The sequence below is a fragment of the Lagenorhynchus albirostris genome, chromosome 5 (genome assembly GCF_949774975.1).
Source record: "Lagenorhynchus albirostris chromosome 5, mLagAlb1.1, whole genome shotgun sequence".
In the NCBI taxonomy this organism is placed as follows: domain Eukaryota; kingdom Metazoa; phylum Chordata; class Mammalia; order Artiodactyla; family Delphinidae; genus Lagenorhynchus; species Lagenorhynchus albirostris.
In genome coordinates, this window is record NC_083099.1 from 72,733,825 (window position 1) to 72,751,949 (window position 18,125).

The window sequence follows — 18,125 nt, forward strand, 5'->3', positions numbered from 1 at the left end:
CTCTGTGTGTAGGCCCTGACCTCACCAGTCCTGCTCTGACCAGGCTGCAGGCAAGGAATGAACATGTGCTTAGTCACAGCTGAACTGTGCTGATGAAGGAATGGGCACCTGCTTTTTCCAGTACTGCCCATTCTGGCTAGGGAGCTCCTGAGCCCATTTGTCACCTTCTGGGGACAGAGCAGATTCACAGATCACTGGCAGCTCTTTTGACCTGGGAAGGGTTGGAGACAGAAGGTTTGGATTAAAAGCAGGTGAAGCTGGTGACTGCCTATGTAATATGACTGGAATTTTTCTCCTCTGACCTGTCCTCACCTCAATGCCTGAAATTCTACTGCTAGAAGTTAGCATCCAATCCACTCAGTTTTTGAAAGTTTTTTTGTTTTTTAGTCTTCAGGTCTCTGAAGGCTAAATTTTGGGGGGAGGGGTCACTCTCTAAACATTTTAATTTAACATCTTAAAAGAGACTCACAAATTTGTAGTAATTTGTTACAGCAGCTACAGCAAACTAATATAATTACCAATGCAATGGAAGCTACCTATGTTACTGTATCCAATTGCAATTCCCTCTCTCCACCCTCTGGAGGTAACCTTGAATTTGGTGTTTAATATTCTCTGAATTCCGTTATACTTTTATTGCATACGTATGTATCCTGGAATAATATGCCATTTTATATAGAGAGTCATACCAGGACTTCCGTGGTGGCGCAGTGGTTAAGAATCCGCCTGCCAATGCAGGGGATATGGGTTCGATCCCTGGTCTGGGAAGATCTTACATGCCGTGGAGCAACTAAGCCCGTGTGCCACAACTACTGAGCCTGTGCGCCACAACTACCGAAGCCCACACACCTAGAGCCCGTGCTCTGCAACAAGAGAAGGCACCGCAGTGAGAAGCCCGTGCACTGCAATGAAGAGTAGTCCCCACTCGCCGCAACTAGAGAAAGCCCGCATGCAGCAACAAAGACCTAACGCAGCCAAAGATAAATAAATTTTTTAAAAAAGATAAAAAATAATAATTCAATGAGCTATCACTCCCCTGGGTCTCTGAAGAGGCTGAAGAGTTGACTTAAGTTTGGCATTCTTATACTTGAAATATAATTAGTAGCCTAGGAAAATTCAGGAAAGTTAAATATAATACTTCCAATGCATTTATAGAACATAACGTGTGAGACCTTTCTGGACTCTACTCTTATTACACTGCATTTCCGTTACACCTGAGATGGTGGTTTGATTTGTGAATATAGGACCTGTGATTAAAGCAATTTTTATTTACTACCAACAAGGCCCTCTGTACACTTCTAGGAGGCATGAAGGGAGATAAGTAATTTAGAAAGTTTTTGTTTACACAGTTGTCTAAATGTTGTGTTCTTTTATTTAAAAGTTTCCCCCCAGAGCAATCACTTTCATCTTGATGATTATGAGAAACTATTAACATTATGAATATTTGTTAAATATGGCCAACTTTTATGCTAAAATCAATATTTTGACTAAATATCAAATATGAGATGAAAATAGGTTCATCAGATCTAAGGTTTTCCAGCAGAGCAAGGTGAACTGAACTAGTTGGGAGTGCTGAGAGGTGATGTGGTGGAAAGCACACTAGGATGGGATCCAAGGACAGTCCCTGCTTCAGTCGACTTAGCCGCGTCCTCCAGCATCCCCTCCCCTCCCGCTGTTTCCTCACCTGCGCGTTATGTCATTAAAAGAACTAGATGTCATTAAAAGAACTGCCTCTAAGGACTCTTCCAGGTCAATCATTTATAGTTCTGTGCATTATAGTTTTGTACAAGATTAATTAAGTAAATTTTTTTCTACAAAGGAAGGGATACCTATACCTTTATAGAGAAAAGAAACCATAAACTTAAAAGACATAAGCAACTCTTTGAATTGTTTTGTTTCCTAATCCTTATCAATGTATACACACACACACGTACACACACTTTGTTTTTTAATCAATACGTGTATCTTTTTTCATACTATACATTATTTGGATGTATACATTTTTCCATAGGGATTAAACACATACTACTCACATAACTGAGGTAATTATTGGAAGAAGCCTGTTTCTTTGGGGTTTGACACTCGACTTGCTAGAGGGCCAGGCTGAACTAGGAGGAAGTTTTAGGGTCTAAAGTTTTAGGGCCTACATGACAAACACCAACAGCAAAAATAAAAAAGGAAAATAAATCATTCAGTAATGCCACCATTCTAACATATTAATTGCTTTCATTTCTCTGTTCACTTTTAGTCCTTGATTTTATGCCATCATTTTATGTAACTACAAGTACAACTTGGTACAATGCTGCCTTCTTTTTTTCACTCAAAAAGTGAACACTTTTGTCTTAGGGCTATTTGAGTTTGCAAGGAACATTTACTCAGGCAAGTCAAATTACCTCAAGAAAAAGGGGTGTGTGTGTGTGTGTGTGTCTGTGTGTGTCTGTGTGTGTGTCTGTGTGTGTGTGAGCCTAATCTTAAAGAAATCCAAACTCAGGAACCTAAGACAGCTAAGCTCCACAGGAACTGGAGCTAGGACACAGACAGCAGTCAGCTACTGAAGCTGCTGGTGGGACCTTGGGTGGGGTCTGGGCTTATCTTTGCACTTCTGTTCTGCACTCTCATAACTTCAGTTGTGCATCACCAAAAATGGCCACCCCAAACTACACGACCTTATGATTATGACTTACAGAGTTTTCAATTATCCTTTCTCTAGATCTCTTAAAGTCAGATTCTGATTAGATTGGCCTAATTTATCTTTTTCATCCAGGTAGGCCACAAAAATCAGAGGTTTCTGTTCAGCCTGTGGATTGGCTGTCATTAGCACTGGTGGACACACCTTGGTCTTATCGGATGTGGCTGGGTAAGCAGAGCACATGTTCCAGACTCTATCTCTGCAGGCAGCAAGGCCACATGCGGGACCCCTCCTCTTCCTCTCCTCCTCCACCTTTTTCCACCCCCCCCTACACACACACAGGTGGTAAGTGTGGGTGGGCAGGCACAGCTCCCATGTGGCCTTGTAGTCTTCATAACTATGAATTTTAATGAGTACACCACATTACAACAAGTGGATGTTCCATAATTCATGATCTCATTCCTCTGTTTTAGTTTTAGTTTAGCTCCTTTTAGTTTGGGGGCTGCTACGAGTAAAAGTATGATGAACATTTTTGTACATATATCTTCCCTTTCATCTGGATAATATAAAATAATCTTTAAATTACATAGATTAAATGATATTCTCTGAGCACTTGCAGGATATAAAACGTAACCTTGTATTTTTTGTTGTTGTTTAAGAAATGTCTGTACCTGCTAGAGATTTATCCTTAGGTAAGCTAACAGGCAAAATAATCGGATGTGCTCTTTAGGATTTGCTTCAAAACACTCTATGAAAAAAAATGGGGGTGGGTGGGAGATAGCTGAAGCAAGATTGGTGAGATGTTGATGACTGTTGGAGCTGATGATGGGTACATAGGCACAGGGGGATTTACTACTGTCTCTATTTGCTGTTTGCTTCCCATTTCCCTTCTCTTGCTCTCCCTTCTGGATTTTTTGTTGTTTTTCCCCATGTTTCCTCTAGATACGTGGTGCCCCCATGCTATCCTCTGAATTCCCCCCATTTTCTGAGGTTCAATCACCCCTGATACCTACACTGTAAAGGTGCAAAATGTAGCCATGTTCATTGTTTTAGATGCTACCAGACAGCTGTTAAGAGGAACACAATCATAGCTTGTCTTGTACCATGAGTTAAGAGAGAGGTAAGCAGCTTAACACTCTTGGGAAGAACTGTATGTTAGAGGAGGAGCCAGGTACCCTCTGGCGGGGTGGGCAGTGTGATAAAGCACAGATGCAACAGCAGGCCGAGCTTGTGGGAAGAGGCTCTTCTTCAATACCTACCTCTCCATCACCGCCTTTTTGTCCAGTGGTTTTCAGCCTTTAGGAATTGCAAATAGCAAGCTACATTTTGAGGTCATATTTATTTAGTAAGATGAAAATTATACATATTAAGTGTCTTGGAAATTTTATAACCTTTAATATAAAGCAGTGAAGCGTCTCAAGTGCTCAAGGAAATATTTTATACTCATGCTGAAAACGCAAAAAGCTAATCAAATGGCTTCATCTTCTATTCATTTCCCAAAACATTAGTGGATTACAAATGTTATGTGACCTAAGAGTAATCGCAGGGTGATGATTCTGAGATTGTTCTGATTTTAATAGTAAAATGTAAAAAAAAACAACAACAACAAACTCCTGGTGGTTCCTGACTCCTTGAAGCTGGGACACTCTGAGATGTGACTGTATAACCTTGTGGGTACCTATGCCTGGCAGGGGTTGAGACCTTCTCAGAGCTCCCATGGCTCCCTCCACATGCCTCTGCCTATGGACCCCTCAGCTTGGATTAAAATTGTGTCTTTACTTGTCAATCTCCCTCCCTAGTCTGTGAGCTTCTGTGGGAGGAGACGGAGTCTGTATTTTTCAATGCCTGGAATGCAGTTGGGTCCCAGTAAATATCAGTTGAATAAAAGACCCAAAAATTATTTTCTTAAAAAAATTCCCATAGCTTCACCCTCATAGATTCTCTTCTTCCTTGCACAGACCCAAGATGGTCCCATTCTTCACCTGACTCTGAAGACCTCCTGATAAGAAAGTAAATGCGTCCAGGAAACTGCCTGTCAGAGACTCAAAAACTCCAAATGATTCCCCGCTATGGACTGCCTACTGCAGGATGGGGCCACCTGGATTCAGGTCACCTGGTATGTGCCTTTGCCATCAGCTTTCCCTTTCTAGAAACAAGATTGTTACCTTTAAATTGTTCAGTGCTTTTTTTTTTTTCAACATAACTGCTTAAGGATTTCCAAACATAAGCTTAGAATTAAAAACTCCCATTAATTAGTCCAATTTGTAGTCTACTGTGAGCACAGCAGGTCAGCAGCAAATTTATTATCAGGCTTGCAAGGTAACAGGATGGTGCATGGCTAAGTGTTTGGGCCAACTTGCCTTGAGTTCCTCTCCACTAGCTTCTGCTGTCACATTTCCCTTCTGGTATTTGTAATAGTTTGCTGTGGTGGTTTGGTTTGTCTTTATGAGGGGGGTGGTGTAGGGGAAAAGCAAAGCAAAGGAAGGAACATGGAGTGAATGCAGCCTCCCTTTAGAGCCTGGTTATAGGAACTCGGGGCAGTTCACCTGATCTGTGACAGCTATTTTCTCAATGTCAATGTCATTAGAGGTCAGGATATCTTTGAGATAGGTCACTGTTTCTGGAGGGAGATAAGGGTTTCTTCCCAAGATCCAAACATGATCCATGTGAAAAAGCCAGATGATTGTGGTACAGGAGTACACGAGGGCGTAGTTCTCATAGTCGGTGGCCAGGACCCAGTATGGAGCTGATGGCATGACTGAAAACCAGAGAAAGACAGTATTAGGAGGGACCAGGTGAAGAGAAACCTTCACCTCTAGGACCCTGGAAGCCAGGCTCTGGGGTTCTAATTCTTCTACATCAGTGGTTCTTAATTGTGACTTCACATGGGAATCCTACGGGAACTTTGAAAAACACCAGGCCCGCCTCCCCTCACCCTGACTCCCCAATTCTGAACTGGAGGCTATTGGTACTTTTGAAAGCTCCCCAGTGATTCCAGTGTGCAGCCAGAGTTCAGAGTCATAATTCTGGATCCCCCCTCTTCCCTGATTGCAGGTTGGTACCTGGAAGTCCATAATACCTGGGAGGTTTGGCTGTACCCCCGGACCAACAGGCGGCTCTAGTGCGTATGGAACCACCACTTAGCTAAACAGAGTCAAGAATGTAAGGTCAGGGGCCCCAGGCTTTCCAAGTTTGTACCACTTCCTCTAGAACCCACCTACGGAAGGAGGTAGGGGCTAATGTTGGTCTGCTTGTTTTTCTTCTTGTGCGAACTTTGAAAATCCCACCACTCTTAAGAATACGGTAAATCAGGTGGTCACAGGTTATGATTCACTGATTGACATCTGTATAGTGTTGAAAGCTCAACATTGAAATGGTCCTTAAGAGAGAAGGAGGATTGACTTTCCCCATCTGAATCCAGAAACTTCCTCTGTGAACGTGACCTCCACAGCCAAGCTCCATTTTGTCAGCTCCATCTTAGGCCTGCGGTCCTACCCTCTCCCTTTTTTTGTGAGTCTGAGCTTTAGCTTACTCACAAGGAATACACCCAAGCCAGATTAGTTCCCTATAAACTTCATCTGACATGAAAACTGGACGAATGCCTTTTGCTGACACAGGTGGTTAATGGTCACGAGACCCCCTGGGGTGAGAGTGCAGGGAGGAAAACCCCTCAGTTCCTGTCAATGTGGACATACTTCTCTTTAGTAGTCATTCTATTTTTAGCTTTGGCTCCTTTAAGTGCCCCTGTACCCCTTTTGGCGGAATGCAGTGCAGCTGTGAATGCCTCTGAGGGTCGTCCACCTGATTCTACCCACACTAGTTCTTTATGGAGTTGTCCGCTTTGTTTCCAGTCTCAAAGTTCCTTTTCAGTTCAGAGGATATTATTCAGTAACTCCACTTCCAAACACCAAGGAAAACTCACTGCCCAGCTTGTTAAAGTTAAGGGGAAGGTGGACCCAAATGAAACTCCAACAATTTGGCTAGACAATGGCAGACAGAGCCAGGACTCCAACTTACCTTCACTCTTATCATCACTTACCTCCAAGATTTCTCACATGTTAGTTGTTCTGCTAATAACTACTAATTTTTCAGTTATTAGTTTCCTCTGGGAAACAAGACTGGCTTGGGTCTCCTACGGCTCATGCCCAGTGGCCTCCAATCTGTACTTCCTCTATTGACACACTTACTGTAGTTTTATAGTAAGCCACACTGACATGTAAGCTTCTCAGGGACGAGGGCCAGCTCTGTCTTGCTCATCTTTGCATCTCCAGGGCCTAGCTCAGCGCATGGCAGGTAGGAGGTACTCAACGAATAATTATGCATTGAATCAATATGGGTGACACTCAGATGTGATGGGAGTGCTCGGACCCAGGGCTCTAGTCTTCCGTTTGCATATCTCCTGTCCCTGACACCTCCTGCGAGAAGTGTATACTTACACCAGAAAAACTTAACTGCCAACTTGGCAGGCTCCGTGATGTTCTCCTGGGTGGCTTCACCTTCAATTTGATTCACAGTTCCATCAGCTCTGCAATGAGTTAAAAACAAAAACCAAAAAACCTGAACTCATGAAAAGCCCCAAATCAAGGAAAAGCAAGATTTGTGACACCAACAATCATGGTGGCCAACACTGCAATTTCTGGGTAGGAGGTTCTTGAAAACAGGTTGGATCCTAATTCCATTCCCTCCCCTTTGCTTTCTTGCTGTCTCTGAGACAGAGCAGAGGAAGACAGCTTTTGGGTGATAAGAATCAACAATTGCAATGCCCCAGGACTGGATAATATGTGAGGCCCTGGTATTTCAACACTGTTTTTTGGAGTGTATGTAGTAGCCTGCAAGGCCATTTGCTGCTCCTGGGCTCCAAACCAAGAGGGAGGAAAAGGGAAGGGAAAAACAAGCAAATAAAACAACCCAACACAGAACAAAGATTCGCTTCTTTAAAAATGAGAAAGGGGGGCTTCCCTGGTGGCGCAGTGGTTGAGAGTCCGCCTGCCGATGCAGGGGACACGGGTTCGTGCCCCGGTCCGGGAGGATCCCACATGCCGCGGAGCGGCTGGGCCCGTGAGCCATGGCTGCTGGGCCTGCGCGTCCGGAGCCTGTGCTCTGCGGCGAGAGAGGCCACAGCAGTGAGAGGCCCGCGTACCGCAAAAAAAAAAAAAAAAAAAAAAAAAAAAAAAAAAAATGAGAAAGGAAAAAATAAGGACTGACTGGATTACTGAAAATCATGTAAAACGTGGAATCTGGAGATCTGCCAAGTCTCCCCCTCTTTGGGCCTCAGTGATATCACGTGGCATCATTTGTCCCATAAAGGGGTTCATATGCCTGGGTTCATAGCTCTGAGACCCCATCCAGTTCAGCAAGCTTCTGATTGAGTGTGGGAGGTTCTGACGTAGGCCAGGTCAAAGCAGGCAGTGAGGAAACATTTACCTCACTTCAGGGATTCTACCAGGCATCCAGATCTCAGAGACATTAGATGTGAAGAAATGTGCATCTTACAATTAATGCCACCTTACAATTGCTAGTGTCGTTTCTTTTTTAGTGGTATATAAAATGGTGGTGTCTTAAAAGCGATGGTCTTTTTGCTTGGATGGATGAAATACTTTCACTCTTTTGAAGGGAGCTGGCCCCATTTCTGGATAACTTCCAATGACCTCCTGGATCTAAGGGAAAGACCTAGGGATTGAGGCCATGAAGGAGGGTGCTCTTCCTAGCAGGCCAACAGAGGAGTTTCCTGTTCATCAGTTCTCAGAGGGGCAGACAAACTAAAATTGGAGCAATGGCATGTGTTAGAAAGTCAGTAGGCTATGGTTAGTGGGGATGGATATCCTAGAAACCAGACAATAAGCAGCAGGTAAGGGGGTTGGGGGTGGGAAATGTTCTCTGATGCTCCTGGATTGCATAGTCTGTTTATCACTGAGTAGGGCTGGAGACCGTGCCCCGCTCTCACCTGGGAGTCAACCTGTAAGACGGAAGACGGTCCATTTCTATCTGCATGCAGTTGCTTAGCAACAAACCAGTCTCTTCCCAACAGACTTTCCCCCTTTTCACCGTCATTTATGTTTTGCTCCAGGACAGTTTTCAAAATACCAGTCTCTGATCATAAACTCACAATTTGTTCATAGGAAAAATGCATTTGTATTTTCAAGGGTAGCAACATATTAGCAATAATAGGTAATATTAAATGATTACCACATGCTAAACACTGTTCTAAGTGCTTTACACGTGTTACCCTATTTAATGTTCACACAGCCTTATGGATGGATGTACTATGATTATTGTCAATTTACAGAGGAGGAAACTGAGGCCTAGAAAATTACCATAACTAACCTAAGATCACATCATTAGTAAGTGGTAGAACCAGGATTTGAAACTGGGCACCTAACCCCTTCAGCTCCCAGCCCTGAGCCAGCTGCTTTGGCCCCAGCATTCTGACACTGGCTAAGGGTATTTTGCTCAGGCTCCCTGCCGTGCCCCCTGCTTGTTCTGCAGAATCTATATCATTTTCCTGACTAACAAACCTTTCTCCATATGCCTTTGCTCTTAAGTAGAAGTGACCCTAGAGGCAGAGTGACCTAATACTCTGGGTACAGTTAAAGAGGATTCCTGGCCAACTCAGAAGGAGAGCTGGGGGCATCTGATGGGTTTTGGGATCTGTGTCATTGACTCTTGACCTTAGAATGGGACAAAATATTTCAAATAAAGTCATTGTTACTTTGGAACCTATAAAATTCCTGTGAGACCTTCTGGGGGTCTGCATCTCAATTCCTGTAGCCCTTACTGGGCTCTGAAATGAGTGGGATTTTTCTTTAGAGTTGCTCAAGATTCTTACTTTATTTCTTTGGTTTATGCGGGGTCAGAGAGTCAGCCCACTGTACTGTGGCTCACAGGAAGCTTAATGGGTAATAGGATGGCCATGCAAAGCCTCTCTGAGCCCGAGTAACTTCTAGGCTGGGTGGTAGTTGTTTTCTTGCAGTTGAACACAGTTCTTAGACAACTTAGGAAACAGGAATGGCAACCATCCATGCCCCGCCTCTTTCATATATCTTCTGGTCTCTTCCCCATTTCACTTCTCCCTGGTGTTGAATCTCAACTTCATCACTTATAAGCTGTGTGACCCTTGGGCAAATTACGTTACCTCTCTGTACCTCATTTTCCTCATCCATAAAAAGAGGGTTAATAATAGTACCAACTTCAGGTTGCTACGGGGATTAAATGAATATCTATGCTCATTTACGTGTACATACATAAATAGATGTATATGTACACACATGTATATATACATACACATACAGAACAGTGCCTTGCATATAGGAAATGCTTAATTAATATTCGTTACCATTGTTTATTGTTACTCTTATCTTTGTTGATGGCAGGTAGGTAGGAGTTCTTCCTAGGTTTCTTTTTAAGTTTATATTTGCTTTCTAAAGTATGAATTTTGGGATCAAATATCAGTCTGTTAGAAGTAATAGAAAAATATCTTTCTGGAGGTTCTCCTGTTCACACAACCTAGAGTGTGACTATGTATCTGATTCTTGCTTAATAAGAAAAGGAGTTTTCTAAGAGTTAAAGCTGTCTGGAGATGGGATAAATTGTCATGGAAGATGTTGAGCTCCCAGTTTCTGGAAGGATTCAAGCTATGCTGGATGCCCTCAATCAGCAGATGATATAGAAAGTGCTTCTCTCTTGGTTTGGAGGTCAGACAAGAGGGTCCTTTGCTGTCCTTTGCTACCAGAGGGTCTGTTTTGCAATGAGAGCAGGAACCTTGCAGTTTGTGTTACCATTGAGTCCCTAGGACCTCTCACAGGGTGTGGGACACAATAAGGTGCTCAGCAAGTGGTCATGGAAATGAATGAGTGACTTCTAGTCCCTACCATCCTGCCTGCCAAAAGCTTTCCTCTCAGGACCTGTCCTGAGCAGGCAGCCCAGACCCAGCAATGTCTGCATCCTCCCCACACTAGACGGCAAGGACACCAGTCACCCCAGGACAGTCTCTGCAGGGCTCCCTCCCGGACGTGCGTTGCCTTTGAAAGCACAGCCTCTCACCTCAGCTCCTTGTTTATCACTTTGATGTTTCCGTTTTCCATTAGCGAGTAGTTGGCTTGGATGCAACTTCCCTTCTCAAAGCTCACTGGGATCTTCTCAATTTCATACCATCTTCCAAGATACTGCAGAGACAACGACAAGCGGAGCAAACCCTGTGGCTCTCTGGGGACCTGCAAACTCTTCCCCATTGTTGTCTTTCAGAGCAGAGCCCTTTCCTGGGGTAACCAGGCAAAATGGGCTGCATTGTTCCCAGCAGCCACTGAGCAAGATATTGACTCAAATGGTAATAAGTGAATCGGATGTGTGGGCATTGGTTGAATGCCACAGTCCATTCCTAAAGTGCTTTTTATTTAGCTATGCTTTCAGTGTCCCCTTCAGTCAAAATCTATCTGAAATTCTAAACTCCGTAAAAGGAAGGGATTGGTTTAGATGATGTAAGGTGCCAGCTCAAATATTTTATGATTCTCCAAGACGTCTTTGAATGGTGTGCAAAGTCAGATGTGTTTACTGTGGGGAGCTGGGTCTCCAGAGTTGGTTAAATTCTCCTCATATAACCCCACACAGGGAGTTGGTCACAAAGGCTTTTGGAAGGTGGTCAAGATTTAGAAGACCTGTATCATTCCTCCCCTGAGGGCTTGCTCTCTGTCCATAATTTCGGTGCACAGAGTCATCTTTAAAGGGAGTGAGCAACTGCACGGGTGAGGGTGAGGGGAGAGAGGCACACTCCTGCTTCCATACGTTGCTGGGCATAGAGACTGCTCTAATCTACAGCCTTCATGAGGGCAACTTGGCAGTATCTAGCAAAACTAAAACTACATATGCTCTGGCCCAACAATTTCACCTCTGAGAAGGTATCCTCCTGAAATTAAGAAACGATGTATGCATAAGGTTATTCATTGCAGTCCTATTTGTGATAATAAAAGACAGGAAATGGCCTAAGTGAGCATTAGTAGGGAACTGGGTAAATAAATGATGGTACATCCATACAATGGAATGTTATACACCCTCTTTTAAAAGAGCTATATGTAATTATCTCCAAGATACATTTAATGGAAAAAGAGCCAGGTGCAAAATAGTGTATATATTCAACTAACTTTTATGTAAAAGTGGGGGAAAAGGTTATTATATCAGTTCTCTATTGCTGCTGTAACAAATTAACACAAACTTAAAACACCACAAATTTATGGTCTCATAGTTTTGTACATCAGAAGTCTGACACGGGTCTCACTGGGTTAAAATCAAAGTGCTGGCAGTGCTACATTCCTTTCCAGAGGCTCTAGCGGAGAATCTGTCTTCTTGCCCTTTCCAGGTTCTAGAGGCCGTTTGCATTCCTTGGTTTGTGAATCCCTTCCTCCATCTTCAGAGGCAGCAAAAGTAGGTCAAATCCCTCTCACACTGCATCTCTTTCACTCTTCTTCCATCATCACATCTCTCTGACCACAGCTGGGTAAGGTTCTTTGCTTCTAATGATTAGATTGGACCCACCTGATAATGCAGGCTACTCTTGCCATCTCAAGCTCCATTACTTTAATCACATCTTCAAAATCCCCTTTTCCATGTAAAGAAACAATTTGCAGATTCTGGGGAATATGGCATGGACATCATTCTTCCTACTGTACTGCAGTTATGTATGTGCTTTTTTATATATGTACATATTATCTCCCAAAAGATACACCATAAGCTGTTTTTACTGGTTGCTACTGGGGAGGAAAACAGGCTGGGATATAGGGGTGGAAAGGATACATGTCCTTTTGCATCTTTAGAATTTTGAACCATGTGAATATATTTACCTAGTCAAAATACTGATTGAAATTATTTTAGAAATTTAAAAATGTATTACTCAACAAAACAAAATCAAAGAGATGCAGTCACCTTCAAAAAAGTCAAAATTTGAAATGAGAGCATACTGCAAATAGGTAGAAGTATTGCTTCGGTCACCTGGCTCTCTGCTAAAATATCTACCCACATTTAGGGCATAAATTTTCCACTCATTTGTTAAAGGACATCTTTCAATTAAAGTCACTGAACTTAACAGGCATTTAAAGCACTGAAGAATAAGTTTAAAGGTCAGCTGGTTTCATAGGCATTCTCAGAAAATCTCCATTATATACAATGCATTTAAAATAGTTCTATTATTGTTAAGGTGACTTTAATGCTCCATAATTAAAAACGAGGATACACGATTTTCCAGAAAGGAAGAAACTCAGAGGTGGAAGATTGTTTTTCATGTCATGTTCCCTCATGATCTCATAATATTTTTGTGAAGGTCTTTTTGTCTTTGGGGGTCTCCGTTTCTCTATCTCTATGAGGAGAATGCAATGTTTAAAGATAATTATGAAAAGGAAGAAGTAAAACTATCTCCATTTCCAGATGACAGGGTTTTATATATAGAAAATCCTAAGGAATACACACACACACACACAATTATTAGAACTAACAAATGAATTCAGCAAGGTTAAAGATACAAGAATTAATATATAGAAATAAAATGTATTTCTATTCTTACAATGACCAATCTGCAAATTAATTTAAGAAAATTCCATTTATAGTAGCATCAAAAGAATCAAATTCTTATGAAAAAATGTAACCAAAGAAGCGTAAAACATACTCTGAAAACTACAAAACATTGTTGAAGTAAATTAAAGGAGACGTAAGTAAATGGAAAGACATCCTATGTTCATGGATAGGAAGACTTAAAATTGTTAAGATGGCAATACTCTCCAAATGGACCGACAGATTTAATACAGTCTCTATCAAAATTCTAACTTGCTTCTTTGCAGAAATTGACAAAATGAGCCTAAAATTTATACGGAAATACAAAGGGCCCAGAATAGCCAGAAGAACAAAGTTGAAGAACTCATATATTCTGACGTCAAAACTTACTACAAAGCTACAGTAATCAAGACTATACTGTGCTGGTATAAGGATAGATATATAGATCAATAGAATAGAATTGAGGGTCCAAAAATCAACTCTTACACATATGGTCAATTGATTTTCAACAAGGGTGTCAAGACTATTCAATGGTGAAGAATAGTCTTCTTAACAAACCGTCCTGGAACAACTGGATATCCTCATGCCAAAGAAAGAAGTTTGACTCCTATATCACATGATATACAAAATTTAACTTAAAATGAATCAAAGACTTAAATGTAAGAACTACAACTGTAAATCACTTAGAAGAAAATATAGGAGTAAATCTTTATAACCTTAGACTAGGCAAATTTTTTTAGATAGGCCACCAAAAAGCACAAGCAACAAAAGAAAAAATAGATAAATTGGACATCATTAATATTAAAAAGTTTTGTGCTCAAAAGACACATCAATAAGGTGAAAAGACAATCCTTACCATAAATGGGGAGTTGATTCTATCAATATCTTTTTAGTGAAGGTAACAAGAAAGCCCGTTGGGGGAGTGCTGTCCTCTCCTGGGCTCTGTTTGCGTAACCTGTGGGGGTCCTGCACTCCTGGCTAGTTTTGAATCCTACTCTGCATTTACTGGCTGTGTGAACTGAGTGGGTTGCAAGCTCTCTGACGTTCAGCTTCTTCAGCTGTAGAGTGAGGATAATACTTCTGCAGCAGCTGCTGTCAATGCCCTGTCCCATGTCCTTTCAGCCCACCTCTGGGCTCACCTCCATCACAGCGGGCTTCCCATACACACTGCCAGCTTCCCACCTGGAGCCCCTGGGTCTCCTTCTCTGCCACAGGCTTGGCCAGTGCCATGGGAGCTCCCACTGCCCACCTACATCCGTCCGTGGGACAACCTGAGGCACATTCTACATATTTCCTCAGAGGATCCCCAGCAGGATTGAACCCCATTGTTCACAGAGTAACCTGCTCATGAACTCACGCTTTACTGCTTTCCTGCCTTCTCTGTCTGTTTCCCCGCATGCCCACTCAGGCTTCCTGGGATCATCTTCTAAAACATCTCTGCTCCCCAGTTCTTGTCTCAGGGTCTGCTTTGGGGGAGCTCCCAGTAAGATAAGTACCTACCCCAAGGCTTGCTGTGGCCATTAAAGCAGAAAAATAAAACCGAACCTGGTAGGATGCTTATGCAAACAGGAGACAGCAAAACAAGCGGGAGGTTAGCCTTTTACCGCACCTTATTCACGTCAAAGTTCTCCTGCACTGGAGGATTTGGGCATTTCCCGAGATGGAAAGCCTGTCCCTCAGCTGCTCCTAAGAGTCCAGCCAGGGCAGGAAGCAGCAGCAGCAGAGCTGGGACCATCTTGGAGCTGGGTGGCTGGAGGTGGACCTGGAATGGGGAGAACAAAGCGGCTGGAGGCACTCGGAGTCTCCTGAGGGGACAGAGTCCCTAGAGGAAAAGTTCTGGGCTGGCCGGTCCCTCTGTGCGCAGCCTCCCACTCAGCCCATCTGAGCCCGTCATCCCCCAGGGCCACCTCAGTCCTCAGTGTCACTGTGAGGCCCTCCACCCCTGTGAGCCTCTCTAGAAGCTTTTGTGCCACCATTTGAACACATTCTGCCTGGTATTAGAGTTTGTTGGATTTATTTTCCCAGCTCCCCCTGACCCTACACACCTAATTATGCATTTTTCAAGGACGGGCATCGTTTTCGATTCTCCCTGGACTCACCCACAGAACCTCGCAGTGCCAGGTGCAGTAGGTACTCATTGTATGAACAGAAACAATGTGTGTGTGTTGGGGATGGGTAGGCAAAGGGGTAGAGTGAAGCCATCAAGTGAACCATGAGAGAAAAAACCAAAAACAAACCATTCACTACATTTAGTGCCCTGTGAGATTCATCAAAGAAATGCCTCCCTGACTCCACTCCCCACCCTGCCCCCATCTGCTTGGCTGTTTACCAACCCAAGAGTAGGCCTGGGAACTTTTTTTTTTTTTTTGGTGGTATGCGGGCCTCTCACTGCTGTGGCCTCTCCCGTTGCGGAGCACAGGCTCCAGACGCACAGGCCCAGCCGCTCCGCGGCATGTGGGATCTTCCCGGACCGGGGCACGAACCCGTGTCCCCTGCATCGGCAGGCGGACTCTCAACCGCTGCGCCACCAGGGAAACCCTAGGCCTGGGAACTTTAACAGGGAGCAGCGTGCTGGGGACTCCAGGGTCACCCTGACTGGATATGAATTCTGGCTCTGCACATACTAAGTATAATAGTGTCCAATGGATGCTTTAGTTTCCTTGGCTATTAAGTGGGAATAATAATCATACCAACCTCATGAAGTTTCATGAGAATTAAATGAGAAAATATAAGGAGAGCATTTAGAGCAGTGTCTGACAGAGAAAATGCTCAATAAATGCTAGTTATTATTATGAAAAGCAGAAGCAAAATATTGTGTTTCCTGAATTTCTTTTTCTTTCTTCCTCCCTCCCTCCCTTCCTCCCTCCCTTCCTTCCTTCCTTCCTTTGACATGCTGTTGAGGGTATTTTTCATAGATGCTGTACATTTAACCAGAGAAGGACCAGTAGCTGACTTGTAATTGTGCAAAAAGCATTTGAGCCCAGCACCCTTGGGCGTGGAAGCTTCTTTGAGGAGGGGCAGTGGGCTGGGGTGAGGGCTGCAGCGCTGTTCACAGGGTAGGAGCCTGGGCTGCTCCCTGCTTCTTTCACTGACTTGCTCTCAGTCTGTTCTCCTCCTTGCAACTCCTTGCCTGTAGCTGCACGGGAGCTATTTCCAATGCTTTGCTTTGCCTTTCTGCCTGTGATGAAGAGTTCTGAATCAATGCAAGCAAGATGTTCTCAGATCTGAATATTTAAAAGGATGTGTCATAACAGGAATAATTATAACCACTTTCTTATGAATCTCTAAACCTCCAAATAACCTTTAATAATCAATAGCTTTTCTTCTGGAAGTTTTGTTGCCCGTTTTTCAAAAGAACAGTTACCTAATGAGTAAAAGCCGATGTGAGGTTGGGGGGAGGAAGGGTGGTCCCTGAGTCCCTGCCTTGAGCACGTCTGCTGTGGGGCAGACTCCACTTCCTGTCAGCCCCTACCACCAGGTAAACAACACTTGTCTTTTAACCTTTTGGGGGATGATGGATGCCAAAATCCAGCCTAAATCCACACAAATTTGCATTTCTTTCCAAGAGGTTCTTAGAACCACTGAAGTTCTGCTTTGGGCCCCTAGTAGGCTCCAAGCTCAGTGCCTTGCCCAGGAATTCTAAGCCCAGAGGATGGCCACACATTCTACACATTCTACAGGCACCCCCTCCCCCAAACAGGACAGGACCTTAGAGGTCATTTATCCAACCCCACCCCTCAGGTGTACAGATGGGAAAGTTGAGGCCCAGAAGGGGCAGAGCGCTGGGACTCGGGCCCCATCTCCACTTCTCCATTCTGTCCCAGCCCTGAGCCATGCTTCCATCTGTGCTCACCTTCGGTGGCTTCAATAAACACCCCTCTGTACCTGATAAATCTCATGTCACCACGTGACAGTCCCACCAAAAGTCAGTTCGCCGTCTTACTCTGACAAATATCTTGTTACAGAATGTTCTATTGTGGGCTGAAACATGTTCTTTAGCTCTGTAGGAGGATTTCAGAGCAAAACTAATTCCCCTTGCCTGCTACCCTTCCAAAGATGCCTCTTTATTGCAGTACTTTTATTCCTATGATGAAAACTTTTTGTGAGAGGAAGAGTCGATAACACCCATCCTTTTTTTGCAGTACCCCTTGCATTCTCCTTCACCCAGTGCTTACTGAGCACCTTCTGAGGGTAAATCACATTATTAACATATATCTATGAACTTGGGTACGCATGACTTATTTTTGCATTGTCTCCTAATACTAATGGGAAGACTGTCCTAACAAGGAGAGTTTAAATACTTTAAAAAAAAGATATAATTTAAATATTATTTTAACTAAATATTAAATAATTAAAAAATAATTCTACTAAGGTTATGGTGCATCCACACGGGGCCAGAATTGACTCGTGGACCACTGCTCACACTCACTGAGCTTCTCCAGGGAGGAGCCCTGGCTTCAGTATTTTATATGTGCATTGAATCTTCACAACACCCTAACTGGAAGTGTCCTGTGCCGACAATTCTCTGTGTACTCAGTGAGGTTACTTCCTGACAAGCGGTGAAGCCAGAACTTAGGTCAGGTTTCCTAAGAGTCTACACACCTGCATGTTAGCCTGGACCTGGTGCCTGGTCTCAAGGAGCTGCAGGATATTAAGGACTAGGCTTTTAGATTTCACGTGACCAAAAAAAAAATACATTTCCACAAGTAAATGGGTCTTAAAAACCATTTCGCTATCGAATCTAACAAGAAAACATATCTTCTGAAGAAAATATTTTTGTATTTTCTATTACTTTAATTTAATTTAATAATAATTAATTCTATTAATATTAAATGCATTTTCTATTCATAGTGCATTCCAATTCACTTTTCAGTCAATTGTACTGTAATGCACAGTGGATAACAACCCCCTGAGAGTTCATCTATCACAGTATTGGTGTATGGAACAATTCCTCATTGTCTCATAT

The 18,125-nt window shown here is 43.2% G+C and overlaps 1 protein-coding gene across 4 annotated transcripts in view; it reads right to left on the reverse strand.

Annotated features, from left to right (window-relative positions):
* Window positions 1–4,887: 4,887 nt before the first annotated feature.
* The window catches only part of APOD (apolipoprotein D), an 87,313-nt gene continuing 74,075 nt past the window's right edge, over window positions 4,888–18,125 (reverse strand). For all 4 annotated transcript variants that reach the window (XM_060150342.1, XM_060150344.1, XM_060150345.1 and 1 more), the window contains 4 exons: window positions 14,769–14,921; window positions 10,667–10,788; window positions 7,063–7,151; window positions 4,888–5,384 (listed from right to left, as the gene is read on the reverse strand). In XM_060150342.1, coding sequence (XP_060006325.1) covers window positions 5,149–5,384; window positions 7,063–7,151; window positions 10,667–10,788; window positions 14,769–14,921 — 600 coding nt within the window. In that variant the 3' untranslated portion in view covers window positions 4,888–5,148. The remainder of the gene's footprint in view (window positions 5,385–7,062; window positions 7,152–10,666; window positions 10,789–14,768; window positions 14,922–18,125) is intronic.